Consider the following 26,466-nt stretch of genomic DNA (forward strand, 5'->3'; position numbering starts at 1 on the left):
TATACGCCCTAGCGACATCAGGGTTGTAGCCTCCACGGGCATACATGGATGGCTAGATGGGACACCAAAAATCTGTTACTAACATCGGGCCGCCATAGATGGCCCTGGTAAAAATTTCTAAACCCTTTTAGTACTAAAGGATGCTCCAACATCTAGACCGAGTGGATATATATGAGCGCATAAGGGCCGTATACCAGTAGGTCACGTCTCTCACTGTGTCATGGTCGGTTGGGAGGGGGTGTGACCTTACCTGCCTAAGTGAGGGGGCAATATCTAGGTTGAGTTTGACCAGCTTGAGGAATGGGTCCGCTATCGGTGAGCCAGGCCCGATATTAGCAGGCAGATAGTGAGGTCTCTTCCACTTACCCAGTTGTGCGCTCAGATAGGGGCGGCAAACTGGCGTAGAGTGCAATAGACCCCGGTGATGATCCCATAGATACACGGTACTGATATGTGGACTTATTGAGTAGGAGTTGCATACTCATTCACTCATTCATTCATTCATTTACTATCCACTCATGCTGGTGGTGCGCAACTATTTGTTATGTGTACCTTCGTAATGGCTAGGATTTCGGTTGGGACGCGTGACTAACCTAAGATTAGGAGTTTACCACATTGAGTCTGACTATCCAAATTTAGGTATGAGACTGGTTTAGATAAAAGTCCCTTTGGTGGACCCCGTAGCCTGCGATACTATGTACTATCGTCCCGACTTCACACTCTAACTTGGTCATTTCATTTGCATTGCATATTGCATTGCATCCTAAGCACATAGCATTTGGTTGACTGTGCTTCTGTATTGCATTACCTGATTAAGGTTGACTGTATTTGTGAACTCGATATTTGATATTTAACTTACTATGTCTCCGCATTGTATAGCTGACCTACATTGCTTCCTCAGTATATGACATTGGCTTATTATGTTTTTGCATCGCATAGCCTGAATAAGGCTGATGGTATTTATGAACTTGCCAGCATATTTCAATATTACTATGACATTGTATGATTCATGGAATGCCAGTATTTCTACTTACTCTGATATTATATGCTTGGCACATGCATCGCACACACTTACACCACCCTCTAAGCTTTCTATAAGCTTATGCATGATAGATGCGTACAGGTGATGTTAAGTTACAGCAGCATTGAGCTTGAAGTGTGCAGCGGTCTTCTGGAGCCTTGATTTTCGATATATGTATTTCCCTTTCAGCATTGTATTCAAATGTTTATATTAGTGGATATGTGATGATGATGTTGCCTTTGTGATTTGGGTATACTTGTGGTTATGCTTCTTATGAGTTAAATGTACATTAGAAAAATCCTCCTTGTAGGATCCTAGGATCGGAACCTGGCGCATGGACGCTGAGAGCCGAGAATGGGGGTACTACGGAGGCTATCGATACCAAATTAGATGATCAGAAATTTTGTGAGCCCGGTTTCTGAGTTTGGGGTGTGATATATCCTTTCATGGACGTAATGCGCTCTGGGTAGAGACCCTCTTGGTCATCACGTAATTCCATGGGCTTTTGGGTAGCGGTGCACAAATCGATGTGTGTAATTTGCAAATGCAGTTCACATCACTTCTGGAATTGAATGTCACAAATAGTCGCTCCATGATCAAGTCGTGTCACATAATTTACCTAGCTCATGTGTCGTGCGCCTTGAGGAGTTCACATAAATCCACGGTAGCGTTGGCCATGCTGGCGAATATCCATAGTTATGAGATGCAGGTCAAGCTGGGATTTCTATAAATTGTATTTCACATTATGATGATCACTACGTATGATGAGCGCCACACACTTTGCTAGGCATGCATCTCATGTAGGTTATTTGCGGATTTGATATCCTTGTAATAGTGGACTACAGGACATATCAGAACTCTTATATTACTTTTATGAATTTCTTGAATTATTGTTAATCTTAAAGGATAACCATTAATATGAGTAAGGCATTAACCCTCTCTCAACCGTACAGAATATGCAGGTGTCGTACAGATTGAAAATTTAGTGAACAATCTCCCTAAGGAAGATTATGTTGAAAGATAGGAAGACAGTTTTATGATTTAGTTTTATACTTCCGCTGCGAAATCTGACAATGTAATAAACTTCCATAGAGAAGGCATTTAATTATTTAATGAATTCTTTTACTCCAATGAAATAATCAATACAATTAATTTTATTCTTGTGAATGTTACCTTCAGGAATGTAAAGGGATGTGATCTAAATGAAAAAAAAATTTACGATGTGATTTTCAAAGCATCTAAGTTTTATATTATTAACACCCGGTTTCCTCGAGAACGAGTATAAACTCTGGCCGTGAAAATTCAAGATGTTACAATTATCTCCTGGGCATGGTAGGATGATGGAATCCCTTCCAATCAATGCAATGGATCTTCATGTGTGAACTATCTCACTGAAAGTTCATATTGTGCTTGAAAAGTTTATCTTCCATTGGATAGGATAAGACTCCAATTCCAGTTGTATTTCTTGAATCAAGTAAGGTAGCATCTTGATAACTACAAGTAGATCCTTGGCACCCTAGTTCTCACCTTTTAATTGATAGTTTAAGTCAACATTATTCACAATTACTCCAACTATTCCAAATTTTAGATTAGTTTCTGATTCTAGTTCTACTTCTAGTTATTTTTAGAATACGTACAAGTTTAGTCCCTGAATATTTAACCTCGGTCTTACTGAGTTATTGCTACATCGCGACCCTGCACTTGGGGTTTTAAACATTGAGCAAGAAGAGGGCTCTCATACCAACTATATCAAACCAAACATTATCTTTTAATTACTAGTCAATTACATTCCATAGTGTAATACTTTACTTTTCTTGTCAAGTAAATTACATTTCTTAGTGTAATACTTTACTTTCAACTTGCTGTTTACATTCTGTATTGTAATCCATAATGCTAATCAAGTATTTGAAAATTTTAGCTGTAATTTGAGTTTACGCTCTCATGCTGGATTTAGTATTTCACCTGGAAGGTGTTTTACGACCATTCTTCATGACCGACTGTAAGAATTCTTTCATCATTTTCTTTTATCTGTACTGAAAAGTCCTTTTGCATAGAAACCAAAGGTGTAACCCATTATCAGAGGACGAACCCTATCCTCTAAATATCGCCTAATCCTATTTACACATTAAGCGAGTGGTTGAATAGAGGACCGATCCCATCAGATCTCAGTCATATACTATGTGCCTGCCTATCTTGATGCTTGGGGTCATTATTGTTTTGTTTGAATTGAGCTTCAAATCCAATTCTAGCATGCTTACACTCATACAGCTAAAAATAGATCAATAACAACATCAGCACTGAATCATGTTGTCATGCCCCAAACCCAAAAAATCAAATTCACAGGAATCCCGATCACCGAATTCGGTACCGACAACCTCCGTAGTACCCCATTCTCGGCTCCTATCGTCCATACGCCAGATTTCGATCCTGGGATCCTACAAGGAGGATTTTTTTTCAATGTACATTTAACTCGTAATAAGCATAACCACAAGATTACCCAATTCACAAAGGCAACATCATCATCACATATCCACTAATATAATCATTTGAGTACAATGTTGAAAGGGAAATACATAAATCGAAAATCAAGTTCCAGAAGACCGTTGCACGCTCCAAGCTCAACACTACTACAACCTAACATCACCTGCCATCTATCATGCATAAGCTTATAGAAAGCTTAGAAGGTGGTGTAAGTGTGTGCACAAGGTAAGTGCCAAATTTTCAATACAATGCCATCATCATACAATATCGAAAATACTAGTAATCCATAAATCGTACAATATCGGAATAAGCAGAAATACTGACAAGATTATAAATCATATGATAATAGAGTAAGTGAAAATACGGACAAGTCCATGAGTCAATCAATATCAAAATATGCAATATAGAATAGCTATGCAAATGAGGAGTTATAAAGACCCAAATATCAGATGCCGAGGATGTGATGCAATATGCAATTCCTGATGAGTTCACGAATAGCGTCAACCATATCTAGACCATATAAATGCAGAAAAAAAGTAACCTAAAATGCCATATGCCGTGGATGTAATACCATATGCGGTGTGAATGGAATGACCATGCTGGAGTGTGAAGTCGGGATGATAGTACGTAATATCGCAGGCTATGGGGTCCATCATAAGGGACTTCTATCCAAACCAGTCCCATACCTAAATTTGGATAGTCAGACTCGATATGGTAAACTCCTGATCTTAAGTTAGTCGTGCGCCCCAACCGAAATCCTGACCATTGCGAAGGTACACGTAACAAATAGTTGCGCACCACCAGCCCGAGTGGATAGTGAATGAATGAATGAATGAGTATGCAACTCCTGCTCAATAAGTCCACATATCAGTACAGTTCATCTTTGGGATCATCACCGGGGTCTAGTACACTCTACACCATCTTGCCGCCCCATCAAGCGCACAACTGGGTAAGTGGAAGAGACCTCACTATCCGCCTGGCCAGTAGTCAGCCAATATCTATCCAACACGTCGATAGCGGACCCATTCACTAGCTGGTCAAACTCAGCCTAGCTATGCCTACTCCCTCATGCGGGTAAGGCTACACCCCCTCCCAACCGACCACGACACAGTGGGAGATGCGGCCTACAGGTATACGGCCCTCATGCGCTCATATATATCCACTCGATCTCGATGTTGAAGCACCCTCTGGTACCAAGAGGGTTTAGAGATTTTCACCCAGGGCTATCTATGGCAACCCGATGCTCGAATAAAAAATTTTCGGTGTCTCATCTGGCCATTCATGATATGCTTGTGGAGGCTACGGCCCTGATGTCGCTAGGGCGTACAGTAATCACAACACATAATGTCAAATGCATGAGTCATACAATCCAGTCATGCATCAATCCTGCACATATCGTGCACTCATGTAAGACAATCTCCGCCTATCAGGGAGTCTCATAACAACCTGCTCGATGACATATGCAATGGTCAACCACATCTCATAACAAACATGCAGATGATGCGTATGGGCATGTATCATGATGCTATGCTGTCACATACTCATAATCGGTATCAATAACCGGCATCGACAATCGACCCCGATAATGTGGACATTAAACCAACATTGCCCCTAAGGATGGCCTACATAGAGCCTAACATGTAGTGGACCCATGGCTTCACACAAGGGCCAAATATACAACACTATGGGCTCACTCAAGAGCTTAATATACATCATGATGGGCCTCTCACATGGGCCTAATATATATCACAATGGACTCTATCGCCTGGCCCTCAAATGCATCACAATGGACATCATCACATAGACCTCATATTCATCACATTAGGCCTTAAACACGAGTTAAATACACATCACAATGGGCCTCAAATACGGGCCGCATATACATCACATTAGGCCTCAAACACGAGCCGCATATACATCACACAGGCCGAATACACATCACAATGGGTTTCAATTATGGGTCGCATATACATCATATAGGTCTCGACAATTAGCCTCGATAATTGAAATCGGCCTCGACAAATCGAAATCCGCCTCGAACTTGCCCTCGATACTCAGAATCAGCCTATACAATCAGCCTCAACAAATCAGAATTGGTTTTGATACTCGGCCTCAACACTCAGAATGGGCCTATACAATCGGCATCGACAAATCAAAATCGACCTTGATACTCGACCTCGACACTCTTTATCGGCATATACAATCGGTCACGACAATCGGAATCAATCGATAATCAGAATCGGCAAATCGGTCACGTCAATCGGAATCGGCAAATCAGTCACAATAATCAGCCTCGATTGCTAATCGGTCAATTGGCCATGACAATCAGAATCAGCAATCGACCACGTCAATCGACAATCGACAATCAGTCACGACAATCGAAATTGATCGATAAGCAGAATCGGCAAATCGGTCACGTCAATCGGAATCGGCAATTGGTCATGATATTCAGAATCGGCAAATTGGTCACGTCAATCGGAATCGGCAATCGATCATGATAATCGGAATCAATCGATAATCAGAATCGACAAATCGGTCACAATAATCGGCCTCGATTGATATCGGTCAATCGACCACGACAATCAGAATCGGCAATCGGCCACATCAATCGACAATTGGCAATTGGTCACGATAATTGGCCTCGATCGATAATCGGTCAATCGGCCATGACAATCAGAATCGGCAATCGGCCACGTCAATCGACAATCGGCCACGATAATTGGCCTCGATTGATAGTCAGTCCATTGGCCATGATAATCGGCCTCGATTGATAGTCAATCCATCAGCCACGACAATCAGCACATAAACAAGGCGGGGTTCATAGATGAATAGACGATCAACCATAATATAAAGATCAGCCATCGGCCGTGGTTATATCAAATCCAATAACACGGAGCCATCCGTCTATGATGAATGAGGCCCACTAATTAGGGTTAACCCACAAGTGAATGATGAGAATGGGACTTTCAAGGCTTAAGGGAAGGTCACAATGTGGACATTCAACCATCATTGCCCATCAATGTGGTTATTTAACCAACATCGCTTCTAAGGAATGGCGCTCATAGGACGAATCAGGTAGGGGCTCATGGCCTAGCACAAAGGGCCTAATATACATCGTCATGGGCCTTAATTACATCAAATGGGCCGAATCGAATGGACCAAATCAAATGGGCCGATTCAAATAGGCCGAATTAAATGGGCCGAATTAAATGGGCCGGATTAATTGGGCCGATCAAATAGGTCGAATCAATTGGGCCGAATCAATTAGGCCGAATTAATTAGGCCTAATACACATCACTATGGACCTCTACCCATGGCTCCAAAGACATCACAATGGGCCTCAACCCATGGGCTCCAAATACATCATATTAGGCCTCACAAATATAACAAGTAGGCCACACTACTTGGGCCGCACCATTCATTCATCTATAGAGATCCTTTTAGAGCATTATCCAAATAATGAATCAGATCAAAAGATCATCTGGACCATACCACGAATAATAGTGGTGATAATGATTTCCACTGTTAAAATTTAGAGGGGCCCACCATCGCATTTACTTTCCATTCAGTCAGTTCATAAGGTCATAAAGACCTGAATTGAGAGGAAAAACAAATATCATATTGGTCAAAAATTTCTGTAACCCAAAAGGGGTTTCAATGGCAGACGTTCAACTCCACTGTTTCTGCAGTGTGGTCCACCTGATAATTGGATCTATCCTATTTTCAGTCTCAAGCCTTGAGACAAACTCACCAGTTAGATGGATGGTTAGGGTGCAACATAAGATTGTGGGGCCCACCATCCAACCATTTGGACGGTGTGGCTAAGACCCAAACATCACGGTGGCCCACAGAGATGGATTGACGGTAGGGATACAACACGTACATCATGGTGGGGTCGTGCTTGGCACGCCAGGTAGGTGGACGGTTGGGATACAACACGTGCATCATGGTGGGGTGTATGTGGCACCATCCAGGTGGACGGTGCAGATTAAACACAGCTGTGGTGGGTCCCACCAGTAAACCATCCAATCAGTTCGTCAGGTGGGTCCTACATGGGAGGGTGGCCCACCATTACATTTGTTTTTAAAATATAATATAATACATTATATAATACAAGATATTATATAAATACGTTTTTTTTTTAAAAAGGCAGAGGGTAGCCCAGAACCCACCGTTCAGATGAATCTGGATGGTGCAGATTCCATAACAAAGGTGGGTTCCACGTGGTGTGGCCCACCCATGATATACATATTTATATAATATTATTATTTATTATTATTATTATTATTTATTTTTTGATCTGCAGGTCAGCAGCATCCAGCGTCCACTGATGGACGGCTGGATAAAATACATACATCAAGATGGGCCGTGGATGCCACACGTGAACTGGGTCCATGTGATGGACGGCATGGATGGAATACAACATTAGTGGGGCCCACGTCCCATGGACGGACGGTGTGAATATAATAAATACATTAGTGGCCCCACTGCAGCAGTCTTGTTGCTAGATGCTGGGCTCGATTTGGATTTAACACATACCTCATGTGGTCCCACGGCTGTTAGACAACTGTCCAGTAGCGTCCACCAGATGGACGGTGTGGATTAAATCCACACATCATGGTGGGTCACACATACAGATACACCACGGTGGCCCTTGCATAGCACCATCCCGCAATGGATGGTGTAGATGTAAAACATAAATCTGGTGGGCTCCACCGTCCTAGCTGGACGGCTGGATGGGACTAGAAAATCAGGTCGGCCACATGGTCATCATAAAAAAAAAGAAGAGAGAGAGAGAGAGAAAGAGAGAGAAAGAGAGAGAGAGACAGATGGAGGGGAGGGACCCTGCCACTATGGGCCCTCCCTATATAATACATACATCAAGATGGGTCCCACATACGTGGACCCTCAAATCATAAAATTAATAATTAAAAGCACCCACCTTTGATCTCCTCGGACTCCTCCTTCCACCGATGCAATCTAAAGCTTCAGGGTTGGATTTTAATGGTTGAGATGGACTTTGGAGGGTGGGGATGAGAGATAGGAAGGTGGGCCACACCAAGGTTCTCCATGGAAGCCATGAACGTTGCAGTTGCTTGTTTTTAGAGAATGAGAGAGAGAATGAGAAAGAGAGGGGTGATGGGAGAGGGATGGAGTGACATGAGAGGTAAGGTGCTTGTTAACTTTTTGGGGTTGCTTTTGTACTCGGGCATGGGGAGAGTAATGGGTTGAGTGATGGGTGTACTTTTGACAAGTGAAGTGATTGATGTGATGGATTTGATAGATTCTCTTAGGATTTGCAACGCGCAGTGTTTTTCTCAAACTGAACGCTGGCCCACATCTCCTGGCCCGGGTGTCGCCTTAACGCATGAGACGCAGCATTGGAACCGCGACGACGGCGCGGTCGCAATGATACAAGTTTCGAATCGAGCCGACTCTGATGTGCAGGACTCGGCTTAGGGTCGCGCGAAAACATCGGATACAGGTCGAGGGTCGTCGAAATTCGATCGGGAGGACCGCGGAAGCCTATTAAACGGTACGGTCTAGAATACGGGCCTTACACATGTTTTGAGCATTTGCAAAGGCAAAACACAATCAAGAAAAGGTAGTTGTTTCTTTATAGTTGGTTACATGCGAAGGGGCCATGTGGACAAACAATTATCTTCATGCTTCATCCAGGAAGGCTATAAATAGCGAAGGAAATTTCGAAGAGCCATCAACCATCACAATGCTTTATCTATCTAGTTTTGCTCGTCATCCACATCATTCATCAGCTATGAGGTGTTTAGTTCCTAAGAGTAGTTCAGTCCGTCCCTGCACTCATGCCCGACTGACCTTAGTTGTAGTAAATAGCTATAATTTTCTTCCATTTGCACCTGCGTGTCGAATCAGAAGGAAGATCTTAACCTTAGGAACTGTCCCCCTACACTCATATGTTGGGCTGACCGTATTTATAATTCTCAGCATTCTTTTACCTCGCTCATCAACACGCTGCTCCACAAAGCACCATATTGCTCTGCTAGGTTGGTGATCCCATTGTAGTGGTAAGTCTAGCTTATTTTTGTGCTCATCTTCCATCTTTCTCTATTTAAATATACAATTACTGCACCTTCGAAAGTCCATAATGCCCAAGGAAAATAAGAACTCACTGGAGAAAGAGCCCCAACTTCCACAAATCACTGATATCTTATGTGACAATTGGCTGAATAGGTGGATGGTCGAACCACGACCAAGCGTCACTCTGTCTCAACGCCAGAAATTAGTGGTCATGGTTTGAATCAGACCTAACCAGTTCTAGCATGCTCATAAACCTCATACGTGTCCGGTGTAGTCGAGTTGGAGCACAACACATCCACATGTGAAAATATTAAACACGTGTATAGAAACTAAGCCTTTTTCAATAAGGTTGAAACAATGCTTAAACTAAGACAATTCAACAACTTATAAATTAAAATTTAGGTTAGAACTCATTTGTTGCCTGCATGTTATGTCAAATAAGGGAAATTGACAGTACTCACCTCGAAGTTTGGGCAAATTACCTCGAACACTACGACACTCCTTATATTCCCTAAAGGGTCTTCTGACATGATTTTAAAAATTACTTGGACCAAAATGCCCTTATCCTTGTTTTAGTAGTTGTACGGTTTTTCAGGGAAGAAGAAGTTACTTCGTATTTAGTGCCAAGAAAGTAATGTGTACGGAACCCTTTTTTGCGTGCAGGCAAGGACCAAGCTCGTGGGGCCCACATTAATGTATGTGTATAATCCATGCCGCCCATCCTTTTTGCCGTGTCATTTTAACGGTTAGGGACCAAATATCAGCCTGATCAAGAGCTCGTGTGGGCCACATAATAAAAAACAATGGGGACAATGGAACCCACTGTTGAAACTTTCTAGGCTCACTAACTATGATGTTTGTTAGAAGAGGACACTGCCCAAGTCAGGACTTTTTTAGGCCCACACCGAGCAGGCCGACAAGGTGGACGGAATGGATATCCCCATTGTGGGCCTTAAGCTATTATATCAATGGTTATCCTTTCATTTGGTAGTAAAGGACGTGAACATGTAACAACTGCTACCCATATAACATGTGAACCACGACCCATATAACATGATAACTACGACTCATGAAACTACGACCCATGACAACTACGACCCTTACCACATTACAACCATGACCCTTACCGCATTACAACCACGACCCGACTATGGGTCGTGGTTGCCATGAGGTAAGGGTCGTGGTTGTCATGAGGTAAGGTTCGTGGTTGTCATGCTACACGAGTCGAAATCTTCATTTTATAGGCCTTGACAAGGACCATCTAGTGGGGCCTACATTATTGTATGTGAATAATCCATGCCACCCATCCTTTTTGTCGTGTCATTTTAGGGCTAGGTGGATGGATTGGATCACCCCATGTTAGATTTTTTTGGGCCCATGATGAGCTGGCTGACAAGGTGGATCTATCGAATCACCCCACTGTGGGTCTTAAGCTATGATACCAATGGTTTAGTAGAAGATGAAGTGAACACGTGGATACCACGATCCATGCAACATGACAACCACGACCCATATAATATGACAACTACGACCCATGCAAACAATGGCCCATATAGGCTCACATTGATGTATGTGTATAATCTATGCCGCCCATCCTTTTTTGTTAGGTCATTTTAGGGGTAGCATCAAATATCAACCACGATCCTTTGTGGATAAAAACCACGATCCACTGTGCATGTGAACCATGACCCTTTATATGGATCATGGTTGTCATGTAGCATGGGTCGAGGTTGTCATATTATATGGGTTGTGGTTGTGAAGTTATATGGCTTGTGGTTGTCATGGGTCGTAGTTGCCAAGTTATATGGGTCGTGGTTGTCATGTTATATGGGTCGTGATTGTCATGGGTTGTAGTTGTCATGTTTTATGGGTCGTGGCTGTCAAGACCAACTAGCGAGGCCTACATTGATGTATGTGAATAATCTATGTCGCCCATCCTTTTTGTCATGTCATTTTAGGGCTAGGTTCCAAATATCAGCCTGATCCGGAGCTCGTACACCCCATCCTTTTTGTCATGTTATATGAGTCGTAGTTGTCATATTATAGGGGTCGTGGTTGTCATCCGGGTCGTGGTTGCCACGGGTCGTAGTTGTCATGTTATATGGGTCGTGGTTGTAATGTGGTAAGGGTCATGGTTGTCATGGATCGTGATTTTCATGGGTTGTAGTTGTCATGGATTATAGTTATCATGTTATCATGGTTGTCATGTTATATGGATTGTAGTTGTATTGTGGTAAGGGTTGTAGTTGTTATGGGTCGTGGTTGTCATCGGTCGTGGTTGTCATGTTATATGGGTCGTGGTTGTTGTGGGTCGTAGTTATCATGTTATATAGGTCGTAGTTCTCATGTGATGCTTGTTAGAAGTGGATAATGCCCGAGTCAGGACTTTTTGGGCCCGCAGCGAGCTAGCCGACAAAGTGGATGGATCAGATCACCCCGTTGTAGGCCTTAAGCTATGGTACCAATGGTTTGGTAGAAAATGAAGTGAACACATTGCAAACTGCGAACCATGCAATATGACAACCACGACCCATATAACATGGCAACTACGACCCAAATGGGCCCACATTGATGTATGTGAATAATCCATCACGCCCATCCTTTTTGTTGTGTCATTTTAGGGGTAGGGTCAAATATCAACCATAACCCTTTGTGGATGAAAACCAAGATCCATTGTGCATGTGAACCTTGACCCTTCAAATGGATTGTGTTTGTTATGTAGCAAGGGTTGAGGTTGTCATATTATATGGGTCGTGGTTGTCATGTTATATGGGTCGTAGTTGCCAGGTTATAGGTCGTGGTTGTAGGTCATAGTTGTCATGTTATATGGGTCGTGGTTGTCATGTTTTATGGTTCGTGGTTGTCACAGGTTGTAGTTATCACATTATATGAGTTGTGGTTGTCATGTAGGCCGTGGTTGATATAGGTCGTGGTTATCATGCCCCAAAAGGTTTTCAATTTCACTACTTTCTATGGTGTGGTCCACATGAGCCTTTGATATACCTCATTTTTTGGCTCATTCCTTAAAATGATTTTTCAAAATGAATGGACGGCATGGATAAAATATATACATCACAATGGGCCCAATAAGACCATTCATCTCTACATATATTGGGATGTGTAAGTCGAGTAACGTGACTTACTAAAATACCCTTTGGTCTCGAGAATCTGGACTCCTTGAAGACTCCTACAACTACACCTAAGTCGAGTAACTTTTAATCCACGATAAAAGCGGATTGGCTGGTGTACCACTGTAAATGTATGTGGTCTATCCACGCCGCCGTCCGTTTTTCCATCTTATTTTAGCGATTGAACCCAATATTTAATCATACCCAAAGATCAAGTGGACATCGCCATAGGAAACAGTTGGAATAATGATCTCCACCATTGAAACCTGTTTATATGATCACAAGGACATGGATGAAGGGAAAAAAATTAAATATAAGCTTGATCCAACACTTCTATAATGTGGTCCAGTTTATCTTTAGATTTGTCATATTTTTTGGTTCAAATCTGACAACGAGCTCGTAAAATGGATGGATGTTTGGATATAACAAATACATCATGGGACCCACAGAACTTGCTGACGTGAATACACCAGCCAATTCGCTTCCCAATCTCATCCTCTAGATGAGGGATTTCTTGTGGAAGCCTTCAGCAGGAAGTTCCTGCACTGGGAACCCAGGTGGGGTCCACTGTGATGTTTGTGAGAAATCCTCCCCTTCCATTTGTTTTGTGAGTTCATTTCAGGACACCATGCCAAAAATGATCCGTAACCAAACCTCAAGTGGGGCGTACTAAAGGAAAATATTATTAGGGAAATTCCTACCGTTGAAACATTTATAGGGCCCACCGTGATGTATTTTTGAGATCTGACCTACTAATAAGTTAACACGGAGATAGAAGAAGTGAAAATAAAAATATCAGCTTGATCAGAAACTACTGTGGCCCTAAGAAGTTTTGAACAATGGATGTCACTGTCACCACTATTTTCTATGGTGGGGTACACTTGAACTTTAGATCTATCTCATTCTCTTTTTAACGCCATAAAACGACCTCTACAAATGGTTGGACCATATGGATATAACACATGCATCATGGTGGGGTCCACAGAGCTTGGCGACGTCACTTCAGTAGCGATTTGGCTACTGCTGTGGTAGAGGATTGCGTAGTGAGTAACTCAGTACGGTAAGCATACTGAGTAAACTCCGTGGGCCCCTGCAGCATTCATGCATTGTATCCACTCTGTCCATCTCTTTTAACACATAATTTTAGGGCTTTATCTAAAAAATGAAGTATATCCAATCCTCAAATGGACCACACTACCGGAAACTATGTGAACTGAACACCTAGTGTTGAAAAATTCTTGGGGACAACAGAGGTTTTAGATCAAGCTGATATTTGTGTTTTCCCTTCATCCATGTCCTTCTGATCTTATGAACAAGTTGGATAACAAATAAACATCACTGGGGGCCTTAGAAAATTTTCAACGAATGAAATCAATACTTCCACTTTTTCCACTGGTATGGCCCACTTGAGCTTTATATATGCATCGATTTTGGATTGAACCCATAAAATGATCTGGAAAAACGAATGGATGGCGTGGATAAACCACATGCATTCATAGTGGGCCCAACTGAGTTTACTCAATACAATTAGAGCATATTGAGTAACTCAGTACACAATCCGATTTCTACTGCTATAGGTACGTGTTAAGATGGGCCACGCATAAGATATATAACTGCAGTAGGTACATGTTGTGCGGGACTTCTACAGGTACATGTAGGTACGTGTCAAGATGGGCCACACACCAGATATATAGCTGCAGTAGGTCCATGTCGTGCAGGACTTCTACAGGTACATGTCATGCGAGGATGAGCACTGACGCTCCTTGAGCTCTGAGTTCTACAAACGATTCAAAGTAGATCAAAGTTACATGGCCCCACAATAATTTATTTGTTATATCCGCACAATTCATTTAATTTTAGAGATCATTTTAGACCAATATCCAAAAAATGAATAATATCAAAAGATCATTTGTACCACACCACAAATAGCAGCATAGATAATGGTATTCATAGTTAAACAATTCATAGGGCCACCATAACGTTTATTTTCCATCAAATCTGTTCACAATGTCACAATAACTGGAATCAAGAGGAAAAACAAATTTCATATTAATCCAAAACTTCTGTGACCCCAAAAAGGGTTTGAATGGTAGATGTTCAATCGCAGTGTGGTCCACTTGATAGTTAGATCTATCTTATTTTTCATATCAAGCCTTAAGATGATCTCGCCAAATGGATGGATGGTTTGGATATAACATATACCTCATGATCAGACCCACCTAAATTACGTCAATACAGCGGCTATATAGCTGATGTGAGGTACACCAGTCCGCCTTCGTATCATGGAAATGGATCGGCTACTCCTGCTGCTACCAGCCCTCTGGCTGAAGGTCGGTGCTATGTGGGCCCACTATGATGTATGTGTTACATCTATTCCGTTTATCCATTTTTACATATTATTTTAGAGTTTTATACCAAAAATGAAAGGGATATAAATCTCAAGTGAACCACACCACAGGAAAACAATGGTGATTGGATAAACACTACTAATGACACTACAACCCACATAATAGGACAACTGCGACCCATATAACATGACAACTGCAATCCATACAACTACGACCCATATAGCAGGACAACCGCGACCCAAATAACAAGACAACTGCTACCGCGACCCATATAACAGGATAACTGTGACCCATATAACATGACAACTGCGATCCATATAACTACGACCCATATAACAGGACAACTGCAACCCAAATAACAGGACAACTGCGACCGTGACCCATATAAAAGGATAACTGTGACCCGTATAACATGACAACTGCGATCCATATAACTGCGACCCATATAATAGGACCACTGCGACCCAAATAACAAGACAACCGCGATCGCAACCCATATAACAGGATAATTGCAACCCATATAACAGGACAACTGCGATCCATACAACTGCGAACCATATAACAAGACAACTACGATCCATACAACTATGACCCAACCATACAACTGAGACCTATATAACAAGACAGCTAAGACCCATATAACATGAAAACTACGATCCATACAACTGCGGCCCATTTGGGTCGTGGTTTGCATGGGTCGTAGTTGCCATGTTATATGGGTCGTGGTTGTCGTGTTGCATGGTTCGTGGTTTGCAACGTGTTCACTTTGTTTGCTACCAAACCATTGGTACTATAGCTTAAGGCCCACAATGGGGTGATCCGATCCAACCACCTTGTCGGCCAGCTCGGCGTGAGACCAAAAAGTCCTAACTTAGGCAATGTCCATTTCTAATAAACATCACAGTGAGCCTAGAAACTTTCAATAGTCACCATTATTTTTTATTATGTGGGCTACACGAGCACTGGATCAAGCTGATATTTGGGCCCTAGCCCTAAAATGACATAGCAAGAAGGATGTGCGGCATGGATGAAACACATACATGGTGGTAGGTCATGGTTGTCATAAGGTATGGGTTGTGGTTGTCATGCAATTTGGGAGCAGGAAATGAGAACCACGATCCATATCACACGAAACCACGATCCATTTAACATAAGAACCACGACCCATATAACACGAGAACCACGAACCATATAATATGTGTTCCACCGTAGATTTTTATCCACGACCCTCACTTCATGGAAACCATGACCTATACCCTTCCGTACTAGTCTGACGTTTTTCAAATATGATATGACTATTGATAGACCACAGGAGTAGGAAATGCAGACTATATAGGTCGTGGTTCTCATGACATAAAGGTCGTAGTAGTCATGTTATATGGGTCTTGGTTGTCATATTATATGGGTCATGGTTGTAATGAGTCGTCACTGGGTGCCGTTGAAGAGAACTGTTATTTAACTCTATAGCTCAATGACAGAAATGGTACGCCCCTGTCATCATTGAGAAATCCCATGGGTCGTGGTTGTCATGGATCGTAGTTGTCATATGAGGTCATAGTTCTCATGTGATATGAGTTGTGATTGTAATGGATCGTCGTTTCCATGGGTCATGGTTGCCATTATATATGGGTCGTGGTTGTAATGTTAAATGAGTCGCAACCCTTTCCTCATGAAAACCATGACCCATATAACATGGCAACCACGACTCACACCTGGGTCGTGGTTGTAATGTGGCAACGGTCGTGATTGTAATGTAGTAAGGGTTGTAGTTCTCATGTTATATGGGTCGTGGTTGTCAGGGGTCGTAGTTGTCATGGGTCATAGTTATAATGTTATATGGGTCGCGATTGTTACATGTTCACTTCATTTATTGCCAAATGAAAGGATAGTCATTGGTACAAAATCCTGAGGCCAACAATACGGAGATCCGTTCCGTCCACCCTGTCGGCCAGCTCGGCGTGGGCCCAAAAAATCCTGACTTAGGCAATGTCCACTTCTAACAAACATCACTGTGAGCCTGTAAAGTTTGAACAGTGGGTTCTATTGTCACCATTAATTTTCTATTATGTGACCCATGCGAGCTTTGGATTAGGCTGATATTTGGGCCTTAGCCCTAAAATAACACGGTAAAAAGGATGGACGGCATGAATTATACACATACATCAATATGGGCCCCATGAGTTTAGTCCTTGCCCACGCGCAAAAAGGGTTTCGTACACATCACTTTACTAGCATTAAATAATTAGTAACTTCTTGGTCCCTAGAAAACCATGCAACTACTGTACCAAGGTCAGGGGCATTTTCGTTTGAAACAAACTCCGAAAGCTGTCAGACTTTTTAGAAAATATATGGAGTGTCATAGCAATCGAGGGAATTGACCCAGACTTCGAGGTGAGTACGGTCAATTTCCCGTCAAAAAACTATGATTTTTTTTATTTTTATTTTTATTTTTATTTTTATTTTTTAAAAAAGAAAACTAACATAATAAGAAAGCTCAGATCAGACAAATATATCACATTGCAATGCGTGTCACGTAATAAACGTCTGTGCATATATAACAAACACATTGTCTGAAAAGAAATGATGTGATCACAAGGAAAGAGAAATGACAAACAGAGCGTCACATGCAATGCGGGTCCTCGTCCTCGGGGAATCCAAGTGGTTAAGATATCTAAACCGACTCACCATAATATATTTTGATACACAAGTCCACTCTATATCTACGTTGGAGAGGATGTCATCAAACGGCCCAAGTCGTGCGACTTATAGTTCACGGCAAGCGTCGGCTACAACCATACGCGTGCGTGCAAAACACGTGTTAAAAGTAGTGGACTAAAGAGCTGCGGTGCATCGTGCAAATACCTAGGGCAAAGATTCCTTCTCAATCCTCCTCTCCACTGAACAACGGGTGCGCATCGTCTAAAGCGGTCGCTCAATACTTCGGGCCGCTTTGGGAGTGGAAATCACCAAAGGCTTAAAATTTATTTTCTTTTAGTAAAAAGAAAAAAAAAATCTTTTTCGGATTTTACTTTTTAAAGGAAAATGAAAAACAAACAATAAATAGGAGATACAAGCCCCCCATTTCTGCCCTCAGCCAATAATAACATAGCCCCTTTCTATCTCTCTGTCAGAATGGGGGCTCTCTTTTCTCCATCTTCTTCGACAGGAAAATGGCTAGGGTTTGTAACAGCCGTTTGGGTGCAAGCAATATCAGGCAACAACTACACCTTCTCAAACTACTCAGATGCGCTGAAATCCCTCATGGGTCTGACTCAGCTCCAGCTCAACAACCTATCCGTTGCCAAAGACATTGGCAAGGCCTTTGGCATCTTCGCCGGTCTTGCGTCGGACCGTCTCCCCACTCCTTTCATATTACTCATAGGTTCCATTGAAGGCTTTATAGGCTATGGAGTTCAATGGCTCATTGTCAGTCAGAAGATCAAGCCCCTCCCTTATTGGCAGGTAATAAACTTGAATTGTTTTTCTTCTTCTTCTTGATTGAGTTCATAAATGACAGGCAGAAACATGCACCCATTTTGATTTTGATTTTGATTTTGATTTTGATTTTGATTTTGATTTGGCAGATGTGCATCTTCTTGTGCATGGGAGGCAACAGTACCACCTGGATGAACACGGCCGTTCTCGTCACTTGCATCCGTAACTTCAGCAAGAACCGTGGCCCCGTCTCCGGTATTTTGAAGGGCTACGTCGGTCTCAGCACTGCAATCTTCACCGACGTTTGCTCTGCCCTCTTCTCTGACAGCCCTTCCTCTTTCCTCCTCATGCTCGCCGTCATCCCCTTCCTTGTCTGCCTCACCTCCATGATCTTCCTCCGCGAGGTGGACCCCGCGGCCAACGCGGCCGACGAAAAGGAAGAAGCTCGCTACTTCAGCATCTTCAATGCCGTTGCTGTGATCATAGCCGTCTACCTCTTGGTGTTCGATGTATCGGGAAAGCACGGACCGGCCGTGTCAAAGGCGTTTGCCATAGTCCTCCTCCTCATGTTGGCCGCCCCTCTGGGGGTGCCCATTTACATCTATCTCAAAATGAAATCAGTCAACAACTGCAATTCTGACATAGAAGGGATACAAGGGCAGATTTCCCAACCTTTGCTCATTCAAGAAAATCCAATCCAAGAAGAAGAAGAACAACAACAACAACAACAACAAGTGGTTATTGAAAGAGAAATCAAGAAGAAGAGGAGGCCCACCATAGGAGAAGATCACACGATTGTGGAGGCGTTGTGGACATTGGATTTCTGGATATTGTTCGTATCGTTTCTTTGTGGAGTGGGGACGGGTTTGGCAGTAATGAATAACATGGGACAGATGGGGCTTGCGCTGGGATACGTGGATGTTTCCATCTTCGTGTCTTTGATGAGTATCTGGGGATTTTTCGGGCGTATCGGATCGGGCTCCGTATCGGAGTACTTCATCAAGTAAGCTTCTTTTCTTTAAACCCTTTGTTTTTTTTTCCTCTCTTTTTATTCTTTTTCTCCCATGGGCCACCATAGCTGAGGATATCGCCGTTTTTTTTGACCCGTTTGCATCCCCTGCTTCCGCAACTATCCAACCCGAGCACATATCAAGGTACACGTGGCATACTATTATTACTTGAGAGTAGAAAACTCTTCCAAACCATCTGATTGGACTCTTGAGAATGTTAACAGCAGCGATAATGGGCAAATGCCTTCCATTTAATGTCTAGGATCGTCTTTATCAGCAGTGCTAATCTCGTACGTGTGCCAAGATTTAGGGGCTGTTTGGTTTTCTAATTACACGGTAATTCTACATAAATGGATAATAATTATTTACTTTTATGTTTTTGGCTTGATTTCTAAGCTGATATTGACAGCCACCTTTTATTTATTATAGCAATCTTCACGTCAGAGTAGAAAAACGTTAAATCCTGGGCCCACCATGATGTCCGTCTTATCCACACCGTACACTTAGCTTTTAGCTTTTGATTTTGCTCATTTTTGAGTTAATGCGTTAAAATGTCCTCTTAGAAAGGATGGATGGTACGAATGAGGCTACATATTTAAATCAATAACAACAGGGTTTTTATGGACCTGGTTTGCAAAACGTAATTCAAGGTGAATTTCGAAGGGGTGGAGTAAGTAATAATTACTTATTTCCATGCATTCACTACGGAAATTAAAAATCAAACAGCCCCTTGGTGTGTCGGTAGATATCATTGACATGGCTTGTTGGTTTGCGGGTCTCTCCGTCTATTTTCTTACCGTGCGGGCATGTCAGAATGGATACAGTAGTTCGATCCAAATTGATCAATTTTGACAAAATAAGCCAATAAGATCATACTACTAAGAACCTATATAACCATATTTTAAGTAGGTCAGCCATTTATTCAGCCACTTGCAAAAGTTTAAGTTTATAATAATGAGGTGATAATCAAGGGATATGTTTTTTTCTCCAAATATGGATTACTTTATGCCTTTCACAAAAAATAATTTTCAAAATGCTAATGCAAAAAAAAGAAAAAGAAAAAAAGAAACTCACAATCGCCACTAAAAGCAAATGTGAGAATGCATCTATTGAAAGAACTTGTTGATATTGAATAAAGAACAAATCCAGCATATGTGCGTAGACTTGAATTACGACTAAAGATTATGGCTAAGAGTTATCGCTTCTCTTAGGTTAAGCTGAGATAAAAAATAAATTGATAGATTTGATTGATTGTTGTTTTGAATTGGTTGGGTGTCTTGCTTTGTTGAGTTCTTCTGCTATTTATAGATTTCTACTGTAGCTTATTCTTTCAGATTATTTCTTATTCTTTCAGATTATTTCTCCGTTACTACAATTACAATAGTTGAAAAGTTATTCTAGATTCTTATCTTCTCTATATTCTTCTTTTAGTACGTTTCTCTTTACGACGGTTTCACTTTTGTCGGCCACGACTTTGTTGCCCTCGGTTGCCTTTTATATCTTAAATAACTCGACCACGTTTCTTGTGTATTGACTGCAATACTCCGTCCACCATCCACTGACGTGTAGAACTAAATTTACGCTAGTTGTAATCCCATAAAAAAGCGCTTTAAATATTTGAAGATATTTTTATCCACTTCCTATTCATCATGCAATGCCATATGTTGTCCTCATATTAGATTTCTCAGATAGCCAGAAATAGGGTACAACATTGTCCCCTACGTCGCTTTGTCTTTGGGAAAAATTTGACAATGACATTGTTCCGTTGCCCAATATCATAAATGTAATTGGTCATTAATCCATGTATTGTTTCCCCATTGATTCTACTCGACCAATGCCATATTAAGAGATATCTTTGTCCCGCTCTTTTAGTTATCCATGTGACACATCGCATAAAATCGTATCGTACGAGGAGTTATTATTACTTTTTCATTAATGCGCATATATCATGGCTGGTACACAGCCAACTTTTAAGTCGATGATTCTCCACTTTCACTCCTCTCTCGTATCAAATTCTTCCCAATTTCCTCTTCTCAATTCATTATGGTTGCATCTTCTTCCTTGTTGTTCTAACTTTCCACTTGGAATCCTTCATAAAAAATCTTGATGTCCTATCGTCTGGAGTTATTAATGATCTCCTATTTAACACTCCAACCGAACTAGACATTGCATTGTTGAAACTTGGTCCTACTTTTCATCAGCAATCACATATAAACAACTTCGTGAATTGAGCCCAGCTTTTCGAAGTGCCATGATGAAGTTTTTCTTGTCCAATCGAACAATCTTCTGGACCCCTCCAATGCATTCAAGTCTTCACGAGCATGGCCAAAATCGATGAATCGCTGGGTTGAATGATCTACTCGCTTTGAAGCACAACATCAAGATACATGGAAGAAAGTAAGAATTTATGAATGCATGAAAATTTATCTGCATGAATATCCAGCCAATTCCTACATTCTTATAGTAACATCAACTTTCTAGAGTCAATCGACTAATGTATTCTGTTGATGTAGAAATCTGGTCGATCCTTCCTTTACTCCTATTCATCGGAGCACCTGTGATTTATTATGAAACAAGAGAAGACATTGGGGGTGCCGGTGTTCACAACCCCAAGTGTAGGGTTACGATGTAGTAATAATCTCGATAAGACTAATGTTGAATCCACAGGGACTGAAACTTGTACGTTTCTGAAATTAACTAGAAAAAGATGTGAAACTAATTCTGAAGTATTTGAGAGAATAATTGTAAATAGAGTAATTAAAACTAAGAATTTAAAGGTGAGAACTAGGGTGCCAACGATCCACTTGTAGTGATCAGGGAGCCGTTTTGCTTGATTCAAGTAGCACAATTAGAATTGGAGTCTTGTCCTATCTAATTGGAAAATATATCAATAAAACTAAATCTGAATTTTCATTAACCTAATTCTCAATGAAGGAGAACTATGATAGTTGACAAGGATTCCATCACCAAACCATGCCTAGGAGACAATGGCAAACAACAATATTTATCAATCTCATAATCTCAAAGCAGGAGAATTGTGAAGATTAGGAAAGATTCCATCACCCTACCATGCCCAAGCGACGATGGTGAATAACAAGACTTACTAATTTCGCAATATCAATTAAGGAAAAGAAGATACTCAAAGCTATTGCAGATCTACTGTAATTTGAGTCACAATAAACTATTAAAAACTGAAAGTATTCATTAAAATATCAAATTAGAATCCATGGAATTCAACATAAATATGAATCAAAGTAATAGAAACATCCTATCATGCTACAAGCTTCACCTCTTAACTAAGAGGTTTAGCTAACCATAGACATGATTGGACCAAAGTCTCTTAAGAAAAACATGAAAATAACTAAGGAAGAAGAAGAAAAACTCTTTGTGATGGCTTCTCCACTCTTTTGCTCCACTCCTTAAATCCTAAAAGATGCTTAGGAACATCCTAGGGGGTCCTATTTATAGTTGTGGAACTCCAACTTTCGCACCTAGTTGGAAAACTCTAGAAATCGCCTCAAATTTACGCAATTTGCTAAAATAGAATTCACTCAACGCAATTTTTCAAAATAGACTTCACTCTGTGCAATTTCATAAAATGACCCAGAGTTTCAGAATATGCTTTTTCAGGACGATTTCAGAATTTCTTTTCTTCACTTCAAATCTTTGTTTTTCTTCATTCCTCACTTGATTTTCTTGGATCTTTGGCATATGAATTCTTCAATCTTGGTCTCCTAAGATCCATCCCTTGCCTTGGTGATTCTTGAGTATCAAATCCATGCTTTTAGCACCCTTTTCAATCCAAGCTCTTAAATTCACCTTGCAACACAAACATGAGTAAAATAGAACATTAAGCATTATCATGTTCATAAAACCAAGATATAAATGGGGGATAATATGTAATATTTGACCCTCAACAGCCGGTTAAGGCTGGGGACCCTACGATGCCTAAGTCATGATATGAACTTGCAAGAGTGGTAGAAGAATCGGGTGTTGTATGTGTACCTTTTACTGTAGGCGGAGTCCTTATTTATAGCCTTTTGGGTCGGTGTCATATATGGCAATGCCTCTCTATGGTGGATGTGTATTGTAGAAGAGATCTTCCTCCGGAGGTATCGTGATTGATTTCCATATATCCTGCAAATATCTCGATGGATAATCCCATCTTTATAGCGAATATCTCAAGAGATAATTCTATCTTTATATATTGCAAGTGTATTTCTATCCAGAGGTCGTGGTCGGTATCTGAGGCCGAGGTTGTTATCCGAGACCGACCTCCAAAGTTGGTAATTAATGTCGATGCCGGTTTCCGAGGTCGAGGTATTTATTCGAGGCTGACCTCTGAGGTCGATGTTGGTACCCGAGGGCGAGGTCGGGGTGATTTTTCAGCCCTCAAGCAATCCGTAGCCTTCAAGTTTGTTCATCTAGTCAGTCCATTTTTACCCATAACAGTAGCCCCTCTACTTCCGAGCATTCTTTAGGAGCTTAGGAAGTAAGTTAGTGTGGAATGATATCATGTGATGACTTACGCCGAAATGGTCAGGAGGTCGAGAGGTCGGACGAAGTACGGCTAAGATCGATAAATCGATTGTTTAGTGGTAGATCGCCTACAGTAGAATTAATAGGAGGGACTTTTCTTCCCTTCAACTGAGAGAAGTCTCAGTCATTTCCATAGTAGTAGGCTGAGCACTCAGTAGAAGGACTTTCTTCCCTTATACTAAGGGAAGTCATCATAGTCGATCGTAAGGTTGGTTGGTAGGGAATTGAAAGAAATTCTCCTCCCCTAACCTGGGGAGGTTCTTTTATAGTAAAATTCATAGTGGAAGACCTTCTTCCCTTGCATTAAGGGAAGCCCTCATAGTCAGTCGTGTAGTCTGAGTAGTGTTGCCAATTAGTGGTCCAACTTCTTCTATAAGGGTCAGATGATTGGTTAATGACTATTTTTTTCCTTGTACTAAAGAAAGTCCTCAGCATATAGTATAGTTCGAATAGTCGAGAAATCATTTAAAAGAATTTTCTTCCCCTAACCTGGGAAAGTTCTTTTATTGTAGAAGCCCATAAAGCAGTAGAAAACATAATAGTAAAACCATGAGCACATTTTTCCCTTTTGAAAAGGGAGGTCACTCTTAGTCGAGTAGGTCGATCAATTGACGCGCTCCTCAGTATCTGATGTCAAGGTATGCTGGCCTTGGTCTTAGTCATTCTCTTTCTTTCTTTTGGCATTAACGGTAAAGGGCTCCCCTTCTTCCCTTCGCTTCCTATCCTTAGTTGAATCATTACCTTCTCGAGTAGCTCTTCATGAATTAAAGAACTCTTTGGCATTAGAATATTTTTTTAGCTTGGTTAAGTAAGTCGGCGAGGGTAGTCGGAGGGTTCTTACTAATAGAGAAAATGAACTTTTCTCGTTTAAGGCCGGCCACCATAGCGGCCAAAGCTATTTGGTCGGAATAACTATCGACCTAGACAACTTTAGCATTGAAACAGATGACATAATCTTTTAACAACTCGTCCTCCCTCTAAGCGATCGTAAGGAGGTGTGTCGATGGATTTCTTCTATTTTTCCCACCGATGAACTGAGTGATGAAAGCTTTACTGAGCTATGTGAATGAGTTAATGGATCTCAGCTTCAGCTGCTTATACCACTTTTGTGCAGTCCCTGACAAAGTTAGGGAGAAGGGTGGACACATAACCAAGCTCGATGCATTGTGGAGCTCTATCCATGTCCTGAACGATTCCAAATGCTTGGTTGAGTCGCCAGACCCAGAGTAAGAGACGATTTGCGGTATTCGAAATTTCGGTGAGAGTTGGGCTCCCATAATGTCATCAGCAAACGGCGGCTCAGTCTCCTCTAGCATAGCCTCGACGAAGATCGGTATTTGGGCATGGTAGGCTTGGCGGATATTTCCGACCTGACCTCGCAGTTCCTTGAGTTTTGCCTTCTAGGTGCCCTCACTCTTAGCTACCGCCTTGAGAGCCTTTCCACACCTCTTTTTCTCTAACGCATGATGCAAGTTGGAGTCGATGGGTATGACAGTTCCTGAGATGTGGGAGGGCACATGGCTTGGCTGCTTAGGATGTTGCTTGGTTTTCTGCGAGTTGATTGGTGCTTGAGGTGGTGCAAAGACTTCACATGCTGCCCGTGCATCTATCCCCTAGTCGGGAGGTAGGTTTTGTCTCTCCAAAATCTGCATTATCCAGTTAATATTACTGGTCAATGCTTCGACTTAATGTTCTGGAGAGACGAGCGGACCTCCTCGATTTCGAAACCGCTGCGCAGGGCCTGCAGGCGTAGAATCATCCTGGAGTTGGGAAGGTAGATCTCCTTAGCTTGCGGACTGTTCCGTTGGTGCAGGAGCAGTTACAGCAATGGTGGCCAGAGCTCTCTTTCTACCTTTCGGCATTGTGGTTTTTTGGTAAATTAGGAATGACTTTGATGTCATTCTTATAGACGGCGCCAAACTGTTGATGCAGAAATTTGGTCAATCCTTCCTCAACTCCTATTTGCCAGAGCACGTGTGATTTATTATGAAACAAGAGAAGACATTGAGGCACCGGTTAAGGCCGAGGACCCTCCGATGCCTAAGTCATGATATGGACTTGCAGGAGTAGTAGAAGAATCAGGTGTTGTATGTGTACCTTTCACCATATGTATAGTCCTTATTTGTAGCCTTTTGGGGGTGGGGTCGTATATGGCAATGCCTCTCTATGGGGGATGCGTATTGCGGAATAGATCTTCTTCCAGACGTGTCGTGATTGATTTCCTTATATCCTGCGAATATCTCGGAGGATAATCCTATCTTTGTAGCGAATATCCCGGAAGATAATCATATCTTTATATATTGTAAGATAATCCTATCTTTATCTCGGAGGATAGGGACGCCCTTTACGGCCTTGGGAACGAAAAATGCCTGGAGGACATTAAGGGGGCATATCCTGAGCTCGACCTTTCTACTTTCAAAGTCAATCCTTTTGAACATTTCGAGGTG

General features: G+C 41.7%; 1 protein-coding gene across 1 annotated transcript in view; it reads left to right on the plus strand.

The window, feature by feature from the left end:
* Positions 1-18,105: 18,105 nt before the first annotated feature.
* LOC131237190 (protein NUCLEAR FUSION DEFECTIVE 4-like) overlaps positions 18,106-26,466 on the plus strand; it is a 44,679-nt gene continuing 36,318 nt past the window's right edge. The window contains exons 1-2 of the mRNA XM_058234861.1: positions 18,106-18,497; positions 18,620-19,473. Coding sequence (XP_058090844.1) covers positions 18,168-18,497; positions 18,620-19,473 — 1,184 coding nt within the window. The 5' untranslated portion in view covers positions 18,106-18,167. The remainder of the gene's footprint in view (positions 18,498-18,619; positions 19,474-26,466) is intronic.

The sequence above is a fragment of the Magnolia sinica genome, chromosome 2 (genome assembly GCF_029962835.1).
Source record: "Magnolia sinica isolate HGM2019 chromosome 2, MsV1, whole genome shotgun sequence".
NCBI classification, from domain to species: Eukaryota; Viridiplantae; Streptophyta; class Magnoliopsida; order Magnoliales; family Magnoliaceae; genus Magnolia; species Magnolia sinica.